The following is a 12,121-nucleotide window of genomic DNA, read 5'->3' as shown; positions in this document are numbered from 1 at the left end:
CTCTTTAAATCCATACTTGATGTCGACAACATCTTTTAAGAAACACATATGTACTAACTACAACAACCAATACATATAGAATTACCAAATGACGCACAACTTCAGAAAAAGCATATCTCACCAGTCTAACCTCTTCAGATCGTTACGCTGATACCAGATGTCGAGTCCGATCATCTGAAGCTCTGACCAGGCATCAGGCTCCCCGCTGAAAGTCCATAGAGTCCGCCTGCCCCGCCGCGTAAACGACCTCGATCTAGACTACAGCGTACTGATAACTTCTCAACGTCCGCACTCGAGTCTGCCTGCACTTCGTATATCGCCACTACGTAATTCCACCATCGCCCAGGAGCCTTCTACACCGAACCGACCACTGCGGTCATGGATACAGACACGCCCAATCACCCAGCGCATTCGCACTTCCTCTCTCTTCCTGCCGAACTAATCCTCACCATCATCACGCATCTCGCAGACGACCGTCCAGCCTTGTGCTCGCTCGCGCAAACATGTCACTACCTCAAGCCGCTCGCCGAAGAGCATATCTACTCTACCATTGAGCTTCTCTCGACCGACGATCTGCGCGCCATCATTACAGCCTTCTCTCGGGATCCCCAGCGCGTCGGGGCGGTCAACACCCTCAAGATTCTGTACAAGCACCACGATGCGCTGTCCACGACCGTCGAGGAGCGGCAGACGTTCAATAGATATGTCAAGCAGATGAAGTTGCTGAGGGATTGGCATGTAGAGAGCCCGTATGACAATTTCAAGTGGGCACACGGAGGGTTCGAATGGGTTGATGAGGATATGGAGGAGTTCCGACAATCATTAGAGAGTGCCGCGCTTCATTCTGGACAGCCTCTTGTGGAGGAGATTGGCCTGGCGAAGCTAGAGAAATGTATGTTCGCATTCGGTCAATGATGAGATGAAAAGATACTAATCGTTACAGTGATTATCCATTCTCACGGCGCCGACACAGACTTCTGGGATCTCAAAGATTTCCACTGTCTCTTCCGACATCCTTCTCTCCGCTACCTACACGTCTCGTGTCTCAATCTGCCATCAGACATTCCCGAATTGGAACCATATGCTGCTCAGACACCTCTCCAAACGCTCATCTTCGACGAATGCGAACTGGAACCTCGAAGTCTCGGCCGCATACTAAGCACGCCGAAGTCACTGAAACACTTGACATTGGGCGAGAATGTACACAACATAAAGAGAGACAGAGGCATACAACCGAAACTCTCCAACGCTCCGGACGAAGCCATAGAAGCTCTTGCGCCGGTCGCCCATTCATTGGAGACCTTGATCCACATCGACCCCAAATTCAACACCCTCCCCGACCCCTTCCACCCACCGGCTCTCCGCCTCCGCGGCTCAGGCATGCGCAACTTCCACAAACTCCACTCCCTCGAATGCGACCGGTGCTCCTTCCTCCACCAAGGCATCATCGCCAACCGCCTCCTCGCGCCCCCCAACCTCCAAACCCTCCGCATGTACAACCCGCGGAAAATGGACAGCTCCTTCTGGGACGACCTCCCCGAGCACACATCCTACACGCAACTCCCCTCCCTCCGGCTCCTCGAATTCATCGAAACCACCACCCTCCGCACCTCCGCCTTCCTCGCCGACTACGTCGGCGACTTCGACCGCACGCGCGAACGCCACGCCTACGCCTACAAGCTCTTCCAACACAACATCGACATGAAGATGTTCGCCGAAGTGCACCACCACTACGGCCTCATCCCGCCGTACCTCGACGGCGAGGAGACCCCCGTCCGCCTCTGCCTCTACGACTCCTCGGACATCGGCTTCCACCGCGTCGTCCAGGACGAAACGCACCACCTCTCCCCCATCATCTCCAAAGTCGTGCCCCACCCGGCATCCGAATCCGCGTCCGCAGGTTTTGACATCCACATCCTCCCCTCGACCTCCTCCCCCGACGACAACCCAGAGGATCAAGAGGCGAGGGAAACAGACCACCTGTCCAAACGCGACGTCGCGCGCCTCCGCAACCAGATATGGCGCACCATGCAGCGGCACCGCGCGGCGAACGGGCGCGCGCCGCCGGCCAGCATCACGATGAACCTCGCGGACGGCGGGGGTGTCGTGCTGGAGCTCGTCACCGACGATGGGGGCACGGATGACGAGGAGGATGACGAGGATGTCGATAGCGATGATTTGGACTATGCGGTTTTTGAGGATGGGGACTTTGATGATGAGGATGAGGAGGATGAGGATGGTTTTGAGGAGGAGGAGGAGGGGGGGGAGGAGTTTGAGGACGCGGAGGAGGGGGTGTATGTTGATGGCGATGGTGAGGGTGAGGGTGGTGAGGGTGACGGGACGCCGGCTGGTGTTCCTGTCATCACTGCTCTTGCGACGTTTACTGCTGCGGACGATGATGAATTGGATTAAATTATGCTGCAATGTCATAGTACATTACTGATTTACGTATATATACTCTTTCTATTTTTGCTTTCAGTCATGTTTTGTACTTTTGTTCGAAGGCGTCGCGGGCGTTCCAGTCCGGTCAGGCCTGTATGCCGGGAACTTGATATACCATTGGCTCCATGTCGTTCTGGCGATGGAATGGCTGGCGTACGGGCAGATAAAAATATCTTCAAGGAAAGGATAGGAGGTTGGGGGGTTTAATGTACGGGTTACTATGATTTAGTGGTACTATGAGAGAGGGAGTAACGAGGGGCGTAATGTGGAGGATATGATATCGATGTCTTTAACGAATAGATAGATAATGGTAAAGAACATAAATGGATACATGCCCTACGTTGCGTGCGGACTGATACCGTCGTCGTCAAGGGAAAAACATTATGAGGGAAGTAATGGGCCAAAGTGGGAGATTGTCTGTGTACATGCCTACGAAGTAGGTACCTAAGTTAGTTACAAGGTAAGCCAGGCACGTCAATTCACAGACACTCAAGCAACGTCACTCAAATCTCAACCAAATCTCTTCTTAAACCGAGAACCCCAATTTCATTCAATCATCCATTCGCCTCCTAAACCAAAAGAAAATTGAACGAAAGGCAAAAAAAGACGACGCTTAAACAACAAACGACAAAACAACTTTTTCCGTATAACCCAACTACCTCTTCTCTCTCTTTTTTATGGTATCTCCCTTTTTCCTTTTTCTCTTTTTCCAACCTCGCTATTTAACGCTTCCTCCCTCCTTCTTCCGTTCAAATATCCCCGAGGGGATAACGGTGATGATACGTATGCAATTTAGACATGCAGAAAGACGACGGAAATATGGACTAAATGGAGTGGAGAGGAGATGGTACATGCAAAATATATCGTATCGGTACTAAGATAAGGGGAAATGAGAGCATGCGTGATGATGATGGGGTCGTTGATGTCGTTATGCGTTGGATGGATATCTTGGTCCTTGTGTTCCCTGCTGCTGCTTCTTTTTCCTTCGTCTTGTTCGTTTTATTTTTCGTTTTGAGTTGGGATGTCAATGTATTGTTGATATGCTGGGAGGTTAGTGGGACGGCAGGGAGATGAGATGGTAGGTTGGTGAGTGGGTGGATATCCGGTCCGACGTGCTTTGAATGGGTATGCAAGAGTAGTCTCCGCCACACATGGTAAAAAGAGCAGTTGAGAACCCAATGGAGCGACTGGCAGATCTGACAACGCCCCTCATGCAAGGAATCGAAAAAGCCAGTGGACAAAAAAAAAAAAGAGCCGCGGCTCAGCGGCGTGGGGCGATTATGAACGCTCTTAACTCCACAACTGCAGAAAAGAGATTCCATAATCGTCCAAGAGAAAAAGGTGCATACGGACGGACATGAGGTAATCGGTGAAGAAGGGTAAGAAGAGGGGTTCGAAAAGACCAAGCCATGGAATCCAGCTCCCCTCCCCTCGCCCCCGTGAGAGGAATGAGGAAAGGTCGGGAGATGTGTTGTACAAGTGTCGTGTGATCGCTCACTCGCTTTGGGAAGTTCTGCAATTTAGTGATGTCTGGCCCATGACCAAAAGTGGATTTCGTTGCAGTGAACGTCTTGTTCCCCCACCCACGAACCCGCCCACTTAGTCGCAAATCAGCAATTCGATCGGTGGGAAAAAATGGGAAAATGCCAGCAGGCGAATACGCTGATCCCAACGAATTACTCCACTTTAAAAATTCCAAAATAGTTGAGGCTCGTGGGAAGGGGACAGCGAACGCGCTACATCCCACGCATTCCGTAAGGTACGGAGTTGGAGTTTTGTAGTTGCCGTCTTATCAGTGACTTAGTGAGAGGGAGAAGCGGCGGATGGGAAGCTGTGGTTGGCTAGTCAAGCGGTGCTGGAACGCCATTTTCAGCACCGTTCAATGCACCCAACGCACGACTCCGCTCGTCTTCGCTCACCATCACTGTACCTGCTCGAGCCGTCGAGAGGTAACTCATCTCCACTGGGTTTTCGAGTTGTCCACTCGTCGCGCCGACTAGACGTCCTGCTACTCCGCAGACAATACCCGTGCTCTCCATGGGTAATTCGCGCAGATCGAGAGTGATGGGAATGAGATAGTCATCCTTTGAACCCAGTAGGAAATCCGGGGCGAAGTTTGGCAGCAGCGTGTGGTCGATCAGGAGCGAAGGCGGTTCAGTGTCGGTCAGTGTGAGGGATAAGAACCGCGGGTAGGGTTCTGAAATGAGGCATTTTACGAGTCCAAGATGTAGCGCATCGTCCGCCGCGCTTGCCATGCTATTGCGATTGTGACCACCCTGGCTCATGCCGTTCATGCTGTCTCCGCGACCTGCACATTGGATGAGGCGCAGATCGGAGCTCACGGTCGGGGTGATTCCACATCTCTTCAGTGTTGCGAAAGTCCGGGTCTGAAGTTCCGAGACGGTCGCGGGCGGAGGCGTGCCTGGTATGGGAATGTCGAATGATGCAACTGAGCTTTTTCGACCTTGGTTGCTGGGATGATTTGGGTTGACATACGACGATGTTTGGTCTTCGAACTGGAATCCACGTTCCTCTAGAGCCTTCACGACCTGCGCGCGTACTCGTACCGGTACGAGAATGTAGTCGGCAAAGTAGGTCGTTATGAAGAAGATAGAACTATACTCGTTACACTAGAGTCTTTGTAGAATCATTACCATCAACTTACATTCCTGCCAGAGCGAGCGGGCTGGTGAGCTCCAACACTCGTTGGCCAGCATCGAGGCCCTCGCCATCAACTTGCATCACCACAAAGTCCTCGTTGGTGATCGAGATCCGGTCCTTTACTCCTGCGCGGTTGAGCTCATCGCGTAGAGGGACGAAGAGCTTCTCGGCCAGTTTCCGTGAGCATACTATCGAGCACTCCACTGGAGTGACGGAGATGTTGACGAACGGACGGTCGTATGGCCAACCTTTCGGGGCCTGAACCGCGCCATTGCCATTGGCGACTCCATTGCTGATAGTGTCGCTCGGCAGCAAGAGTTGTAAGATCTTTTGGAGGAAGTTGGAATATAGTTTCAAAGGAATGTGTACCAGAGCCAGTTCCGTGTCCTTGAAGTTGAAGGAAATCATAATGTCAGCGAGGGTACCAACGATCAAGGGAGGGGGATTGTGGGGATGCGAGATATAAAAAAAAATGAGATGAAAAGATCGAGCCAGCCCTACGGAACGGTGTGGCTGAGGGATATACCTAGCCAATCTCGTTCCGGAAGGCATGAGCGTACAATGTCTCAACGCAGTGCAGTGCAGGTAGGGTATGACGGATGACGATAAGATACATACAAGGAACTGGATGTGTGCACTCAGCAGTGTCATGGACGAGTCCATTACGTGCAACGCCGGAAGATAAGAATAGAGGGTCCGATGATGACCGGTCTCGTGGACAGGGAGGAGGACGGTGCCTGCAGGCTACAGTTGCCCAGGGTGGGATCCGAGCTAGAGGGGAGTTGGACAAGGCTCACGGCCAAACCCGAGTTGGACAGACGTTGGCGTTGGCAGTTGGGGGAATCGAGGCAGATGTGTCGAATTCCGATGGTGGCAGAAGAAGCAATGCACGCCCGAGGAAGCTGTGACGGATAGTGGGGGGATTGACAGATTTGCAGAGTTGCAGATTTGTGGATTGTAGATTGCAGATTGCAGTAGTAGAAGATATGGGGGATTCGAGCTGGGATTCGACAGTTCACCGATTGATGTGTTCCTGTCCGACGGGCCAGTGGGAGGTGTTGTTTTTGAAGTTCATTCCCGAATTTGATGGAGCAAGGAGATGGTGAGGAAAATAACTTGGACGGGTTATGGGGTGGATGCGCAGATTTGGGGGTGATTTCCTTGGTCAATGGCGATGGATACCGCTATACGAGCAGACGATACGACACGACACAAACGGTCGAATCGAACAGAGAGATGATTGAACGGCGGGTTGGCGTGGAGAATTGGTGACACAACGATGGATTGGACCTACGAAAGCACGCACACGCAGGACAGGAGCTTACGCGCACGAGCCGCGGGAGATGAGATATTGGAGAGGAAAGGCGTAGGCGTTGTTGATTTGGAGCAAGGATGGGACGAGATGGGACTACGCAATGGAGAGAGCTGCAGTCTGGGGTAGGTCGTGCAGCGTGGGGTAGCAAGCGATGTGAGACGGGATTGTAATTGGCGGAATGAGGCGTGGATCAGGCAAGCACAGGCGAGTGTCGACAATGCAGGATGCTTGGATGACGAGTGGTTGTGTTCCAAGGTTGGTAGGGATGGTGGTAATGGTAATGAAGTGGAAGTGGAAGTGGAGGTGGTGGTGGTGGTGGTGGTGGTGGTAACAACGTTGGTGGTAAGTATGTTGATGACCCGTTCCGAAGAGGCACACGATCCTGAGCTGAAGTTCGGAACGTGGGGTTTTGGTTAGGAATGATGAAGTTGGGATTGGAGATGACCAAGGAAATGGACTTGGGCCGAGACTGCTTGGTGCGCTTGAGGCGGGTGGGTTATTCGTCTTCTGCAGGTGCGGGAACGACAGCGGACGTAGCCAGCGCGGGTGGTCGTAAGGGAAGTAGTAGCAGCAGTGGTGGTGGTACTACCGAGGATGATGACGATGATGCTGGTGGTGATGGCGGCTGGGAAGAGTGGGAGTGGGAGTGGGAGTGGGAGTGGTGGTGATGGTGAAATGACTTGACTGTCTGGGCGGGTATGATGAAGTCGGATTAGGATATGACTAGTAACGGATGGATGGAGTCCAGTCAGAAAGAGGGAAAGGGCTCTTTCTTCAACACCAAGCCAACTAACTACCACGAGAAGGCCAAAGTAGAAGATACGAAGGTGAGTTGTTTGGCAGTGGGGAATCAGTAATATATAAATACGTATGTACAAGCCAGTGCAAGAGATGCGACCGGTAGGTATTCTAGAGTGGGACTAGGAGTCTAGGAGTCTAGGACTGCCGTAGCCGTAGGTGACGATGGCTCAGACGAGACGGTACCGACAGGAAATTAGGGATACCTAGAGCGGCAATAATGGACTTGGACTTGTACTTGGGGCTGATGACTCGAACGTTGGAATTAGTGGAGCAGCACGCCGCAAGACACAAAGGAGAAGAGAGCAGAAGAAGACAGAACAGGGACCCGAGAAATATTCCTTGGAGAAAGAGAAAGAGAATGGCGAGTGACAAGTGACAAGTGACGAGTGACGAGTGACGACGGACAACGGGCTGTTACCGCTGGACTGGTAACCACCTAACGACGTGCACGAGAACGAGAACGAGAACGAGAACTAGGGCTACGGAGCTAGAACGAGAACTAGAGGCCAAAAGATGCCGACGGCGAAGAACCAATGAAACGGGCGGTTATAGAGAAAGAAGGCAGAACTAGACGAAGAAAGAGAAGAATTAGAGGAGACTGGCTATGACTGGACATACGAGTACCTAACTACAACACAATACATGCATTTCAAGGTACGAGTATGAAGAGAATGACGAGAGTGGTTGGCCTTCTGCAGGCGACGGACTACGACCCTGAACATACCTCGTACAGGCATGCAATGTAGAAAGCAAGTCTTCAGTACATACATACAATCAATCAATACTACTAGTACTAGTACTAGGAGTACTTTGTATCAATATCTCTCATGTCTATCTAGTACATGGAACAAAGGCGAATCAACATCAAAGAACAGTGCGAGCAATAGTATATTAGATCTATTCCAAAGGTACCTACCATCCCTATGTACCTAGCTATCTGTATGTATGTATGTATGTACAGTACGTTGATTGCTATTGGAGACATCTTCAATTTTAGGATAGTAATGGCATAGATGCCTACTTAAACTGTACAGTATTCAATATTGTATCCAACATGGTATGCTGTCACAACTGTGTACACAGTAATAGGAGAATCCAGTTCCTGACCTGGATACCATCCTAGCACTAGTAGCAGGTACCTAGTCTGACCTATGCAGTCTACCATCTGCATCTCTGCGTCATCGTTGCCTCTTTGTAAAGGCGACAAATCTTTCAAAGAACAATATTTTCATTCTTCCTTTCATTATTGAGTCATCTACTATACTATAGTTACCATTACTATTGAATCATGGATTGAATAATTGATTCATCTGATGGCGCCAATGGAGAGCGATAGATACCACCATCCCCCATGTGGCCTGGGACCCGTCTTCCCTTATCGCAACCCATCTGCCCATTCCCCACCTACAAAGGAAAACTTCCATTGACGGCGGCATTTGCTATTCTGACTCTACGTCTACTCTAAGTTTCCCCCTCTTCTCCCTGATCGTGTGTCTCATATCCAAACTCTAAAATCCCAGAGAGAGTGGGATGGCAATGCACAAATGGATAGTGAAAGAGTGGGGAAATGTGGGAGTGGGAGAAACAACACTCAAGAGACCAATGGAATTCCGACCTTATCCGACGCAACCGCTCCTATTATAGACAGTCTATGATATCAAAGACAACAACCACCAATCTCACATACAATAGTAGAACAATATGCAATAATCACTCGTATTTCTGCATAAAGGACCCTGACACGCTATAGGTAGATGCCGGAAACAGGCACGGATTACGTGCAGCGATGTGCGGCCGTCTTGCCCATCTTGGGATATGCCAGCACCCGACCGATGGATGCTCTGGTGGATGATGGGATGGCTGGATAGTTGGATCACCTTGCATCGTCTCGAGTGCAGGCAGTCCATACATCTATGTGCTTGTAAATCTGTATATATGTGAATATGTGAATGTATGCTGATTACTGGTCCCTGTCGATATCTACCATCACCACCAAAGCTCCTCGCTCACAGCATCATTCACACCATTCACCATTCATCTCACGCCTTCATAACAACAACCCGTGCCTCATCACCGCTTATGAGCCCATCCATTCGTACCTGTAATGACAACAAACAACTGTCCCCCCTTCTCCGCACCCGTGTCACCCTACCCTACGTAGCCATGCCCTTACCCCGCTCTCTTCTCACCCCGTCATCACCATCATCACCAACCCCAATCACCTCCATCTCACCACCACCTCTTGGCCTCCGCGTCCTAAACCCACCGTGCCATCGTGACCGACTGTAGCATGACGTATCTTCCTTCCCCAGATCCCAGGCTAACGCGGCGTCCGCATGGGCGAACCTTGTCGGTCAAGTGATGATGGACAGGCACGACACGCCGCCTCCCGAGGGCGAATCCACAATGCACTTCGAGTTCGGGTAGGGTAGCTGTGGAATGGATTTGAGCATCTGCTTCGTTGCTATCTCTCTCTGTGTGTCTGTGTCTGCTTGTTTAGTCGGATATCCAGCTCCTCTGTAGACAAACAAATCCATGCCCTCCCCTCGTCATCACCATTGTATAGGTATACACTTAAACACCCATAGCAAACACATTCCCTCCCTGCTCGGATCCCCCCGAAAGCAACCATCCCTCCCTCCTCCAACCATACAGACGTCCAGACAAGGGACCCAAAACCCCCACGCACGCACGCATCCCTCCATCCATCGTCACCCGATCGAGCGTCAACCTAAACCGCAGCTACCCTACCCTACCCTTACCCTGTGCCTGTATTTTGTGAACACGCTAGAAAGCCTGCAATGGCGATGGGAATTTATCAATCTTGCGCGAGAAACGCCCGTATTGTGAGGGCTGTGGATGGAGATGTGGTATCTGTATGCTGTACTGTGTATGTTGTGCTACATGCAAGCAAAAGTGGATATGCTAGGAGGAGGGTATGTGTGTACCCGTCTACTACCGATGGACAACTTTCGACGTCTTTTGCTTCTCTTCCTGCTCTGTGTACAGTGTATAGTGGAGAGGTACGAGCGTATGTGCATCCTCTTCAGTGTCTACTTCCCTCTCCTCTTTGATACAGCTTGCTCCATGAGGGTACGAGCCTACCTTCCGCATACATCACCGAGAACTCGATCTCAGGTACCACCTTCGTACAAAGGTGAATAGTACAGTGGCTAGATTTTCTCGCTCTTGATATCAGTGAGGACCACATAGCGCAGAATCTCGATCAGTTGAACAGTCAAATGCACTCTTGTCCCATGTGAAATCGTGGTGTACTGGTGCCTTTTCGTATAGACATTCGTGTACGCGTTGATGCATGTCCCCTCGGAGATATGGTTTATGTTGATCGTGTCTTGTTAGCTGTGGATATGAATTGTACACATGGGATTGTGGGGTGTAAGCTACGCAGTGAGACATGCAGCGAAGCATGGGAGATGTATCTCAAGTTTGAAGCTATGGGTTTGATGCTTGTTCTGGAGATTAGTACGTGGAGACTTGTGAGGGATTGCGGATTTGATGGGAATCTTGATCTAGTTTGGGAGGGGGTTTGCTGGTTGTGGATGCAATAAGTTGACTCTGTGCTTTGTGATAGGGCGGAGGGATTTGATGTTAAGGGATATAATGTCTGTGGATTAGAAACATTCATCACAAATTCCTTTTTTCGAGTGATCTGGATTGCTTTCGTATTTTTGAATTGAAGCTGTGATATTTCTCTGGTGATCCGTCCGATCGGAAAAAATTGTCTCTTCGAACATTGCAGATAAAATCTTCACCATGATCCACCGCTTCCAGGCTTCGTCGTCGAACATCCCCCATTCTCCAGAAAAGGATCGAAACAAGAACGCCGTCCCATTGCGCCAGTTTTAGTTCGCAAATGTGCTTTCCCCCAGCAACTATTCGTCCCATGCCGCGTTCCCCTCAGACCGCCTCGCACTCGGGTATTTCATCTCTCCCTCCTCATATCTTCCATGGCGTCGCTCGTCGCTTATCGCACACGTAAATATATCGCAATGTCGCCGGTAGGAGATCTCGATGTCGTATCAATTGCTATCCATGATTTACTGTCCAAGCGCAACCTTGTCCTCTGCGGAAAGAAATCAGCACCACAATTCGTTTCGTCCAGGGCATGTTAGAGTCGACTACTCACTCTGCTGGGTGATCAAAAGTCCGTAGCGCTTCTTGATCGTGACGCGGTGCCTGCACATCCTCTGTCAGTCCTCTTTTCTCATTTCCCACATTCGCCAATCAAGCATTCCCAATCCCTAGATCTTCCACCCTTCGAATTCTCCAACGCTCTTTCCGTCTTCTTTCTCTTTCTCTTTCTCTTTCTCTTCCATTCTGCGAAGGGGGACTGCGTGAAACGTACCTCGAGTACCGGTCATCAGGCGAGAATCGCGCCGGGTGCGCAGACTTGGACACCTCGCTTCCGACGACCTTCTTGAGGGTGTAGACGCGCTTGCCGGCGGCGTCGAGGGTGTACATAAGATGCATGCTGTTTTCATTGTTAGCTTCGGTTCCTGGTTTGCTTTCCTCTACTTGGAAAGCTTTGCGATTGATTGAAATGGAGTGTCGTTTTGATGCGGTTGCCGTAGGCGCAGGCGCAGCGCCTTGAGATTGGAGAGGAATACAATGGGATATATGTGTATACGTACGTTACGGTATTATGTGAAGAATTGAACGACTAAAAGGTGTGTTGAATGTCGAGCACGTATGTATCAATCGAATCGTGAAGTCTCTCGCACTTTTTTTGGCCCTGCGGAAAAATTGGCGTAGCTAAGCTAACTCCCCCCCTTTCAGTTTAGCGCATTTTCGGCTGAACTAAACTCTTGGCGCATTTGTCACGTTTGCCCATTCCCTTCGGAATTAATTAAGCTCCCCAAAAGCTCCACCTATACATCATCA

The 12,121-nt window shown here is 50.6% G+C and overlaps 6 protein-coding genes across 6 annotated transcripts; 4 read left to right on the top strand and 2 right to left on the bottom strand.

Annotated features, from left to right (window-relative positions):
* Nucleotides 1-220: 220 nt before the first annotated feature.
* On the top strand, nt 221-2,771 carry BU24DRAFT_438464 (uncharacterized protein). The gene is made up of 2 exons (XM_033530257.1): nt 221-892; nt 944-2,771. The coding sequence occupies exons 1-2, from the start codon at nt 379-381 to the stop codon at nt 2,410-2,412; spliced, it is 1,983 nt and encodes a 660-aa protein (XP_033389661.1). The 5' UTR covers nt 221-378; the 3' UTR covers nt 2,413-2,771.
* Nucleotides 2,772-2,981: 210 nt separating this feature from the next.
* BU24DRAFT_416984 (uncharacterized protein) lies at nt 2,982-3,590 on the top strand. The gene has a single exon (XM_033526599.1). It carries the CDS (start codon nt 3,271-3,273, stop codon nt 3,514-3,516), a length of 246 nt encoding a protein of 81 aa, XP_033389660.1. The 5' UTR covers nt 2,982-3,270; the 3' UTR covers nt 3,517-3,590.
* Nucleotides 3,591-4,283: 693 nt separating this feature from the next.
* On the bottom strand, nt 4,284-5,766 carry BU24DRAFT_338811 (uncharacterized protein; the record flags this gene model as incomplete). Its single annotated transcript, XM_033523149.1, has 3 exons — nt 4,284-5,058; nt 5,108-5,490; nt 5,722-5,766. The coding sequence occupies 3 exons, from the start codon at nt 5,764-5,766 to the stop codon at nt 4,284-4,286; spliced, it is 1,203 nt and encodes a 400-aa protein (XP_033389659.1).
* A 616-nt stretch (nt 5,767-6,382) lies between these two features.
* Nucleotides 6,383-7,086, top strand: BU24DRAFT_404338 (uncharacterized protein; the record flags this gene model as incomplete). Its single annotated transcript, XM_033525638.1, has 3 exons — nt 6,383-6,540; nt 6,705-6,760; nt 6,812-7,086. 3 exons carry the CDS (start codon nt 6,383-6,385, stop codon nt 7,084-7,086), a joined length of 489 nt encoding a protein of 162 aa, XP_033389658.1.
* A 1,985-nt stretch (nt 7,087-9,071) lies between these two features.
* On the top strand, nt 9,072-9,596 carry BU24DRAFT_19201 (uncharacterized protein). Its single transcript, XM_033521717.1, has one exon. It carries the CDS (start codon nt 9,173-9,175, stop codon nt 9,506-9,508), a length of 336 nt encoding a protein of 111 aa, XP_033389657.1. The 5' UTR covers nt 9,072-9,172; the 3' UTR covers nt 9,509-9,596.
* A 1,438-nt stretch (nt 9,597-11,034) lies between these two features.
* On the bottom strand, nt 11,035-11,961 carry BU24DRAFT_416979 (ribosome biogenesis protein Nop10). The gene is made up of 4 exons (XM_033526598.1): nt 11,872-11,961; nt 11,586-11,711; nt 11,367-11,416; nt 11,035-11,303 (listed from the first exon to the last, which is right to left on the bottom strand). Exons 2-4 carry the CDS (start codon nt 11,708-11,710, stop codon nt 11,278-11,280), a joined length of 201 nt encoding a protein of 66 aa, XP_033389656.1. The 5' UTR covers nt 11,711; nt 11,872-11,961; the 3' UTR covers nt 11,035-11,277.
* Nucleotides 11,962-12,121: the final 160 nt, after the last annotated feature.

The sequence above is a fragment of the Aaosphaeria arxii genome (assembly GCF_010015735.1).
Source record: "Aaosphaeria arxii CBS 175.79 unplaced genomic scaffold BU24scaffold_1, whole genome shotgun sequence".
Lineage (NCBI taxonomy): Eukaryota > Fungi > Ascomycota > Dothideomycetes > Pleosporales > Aaosphaeria > Aaosphaeria arxii.
This window is presented reverse-complemented; position numbering and strand designations above follow the sequence as displayed.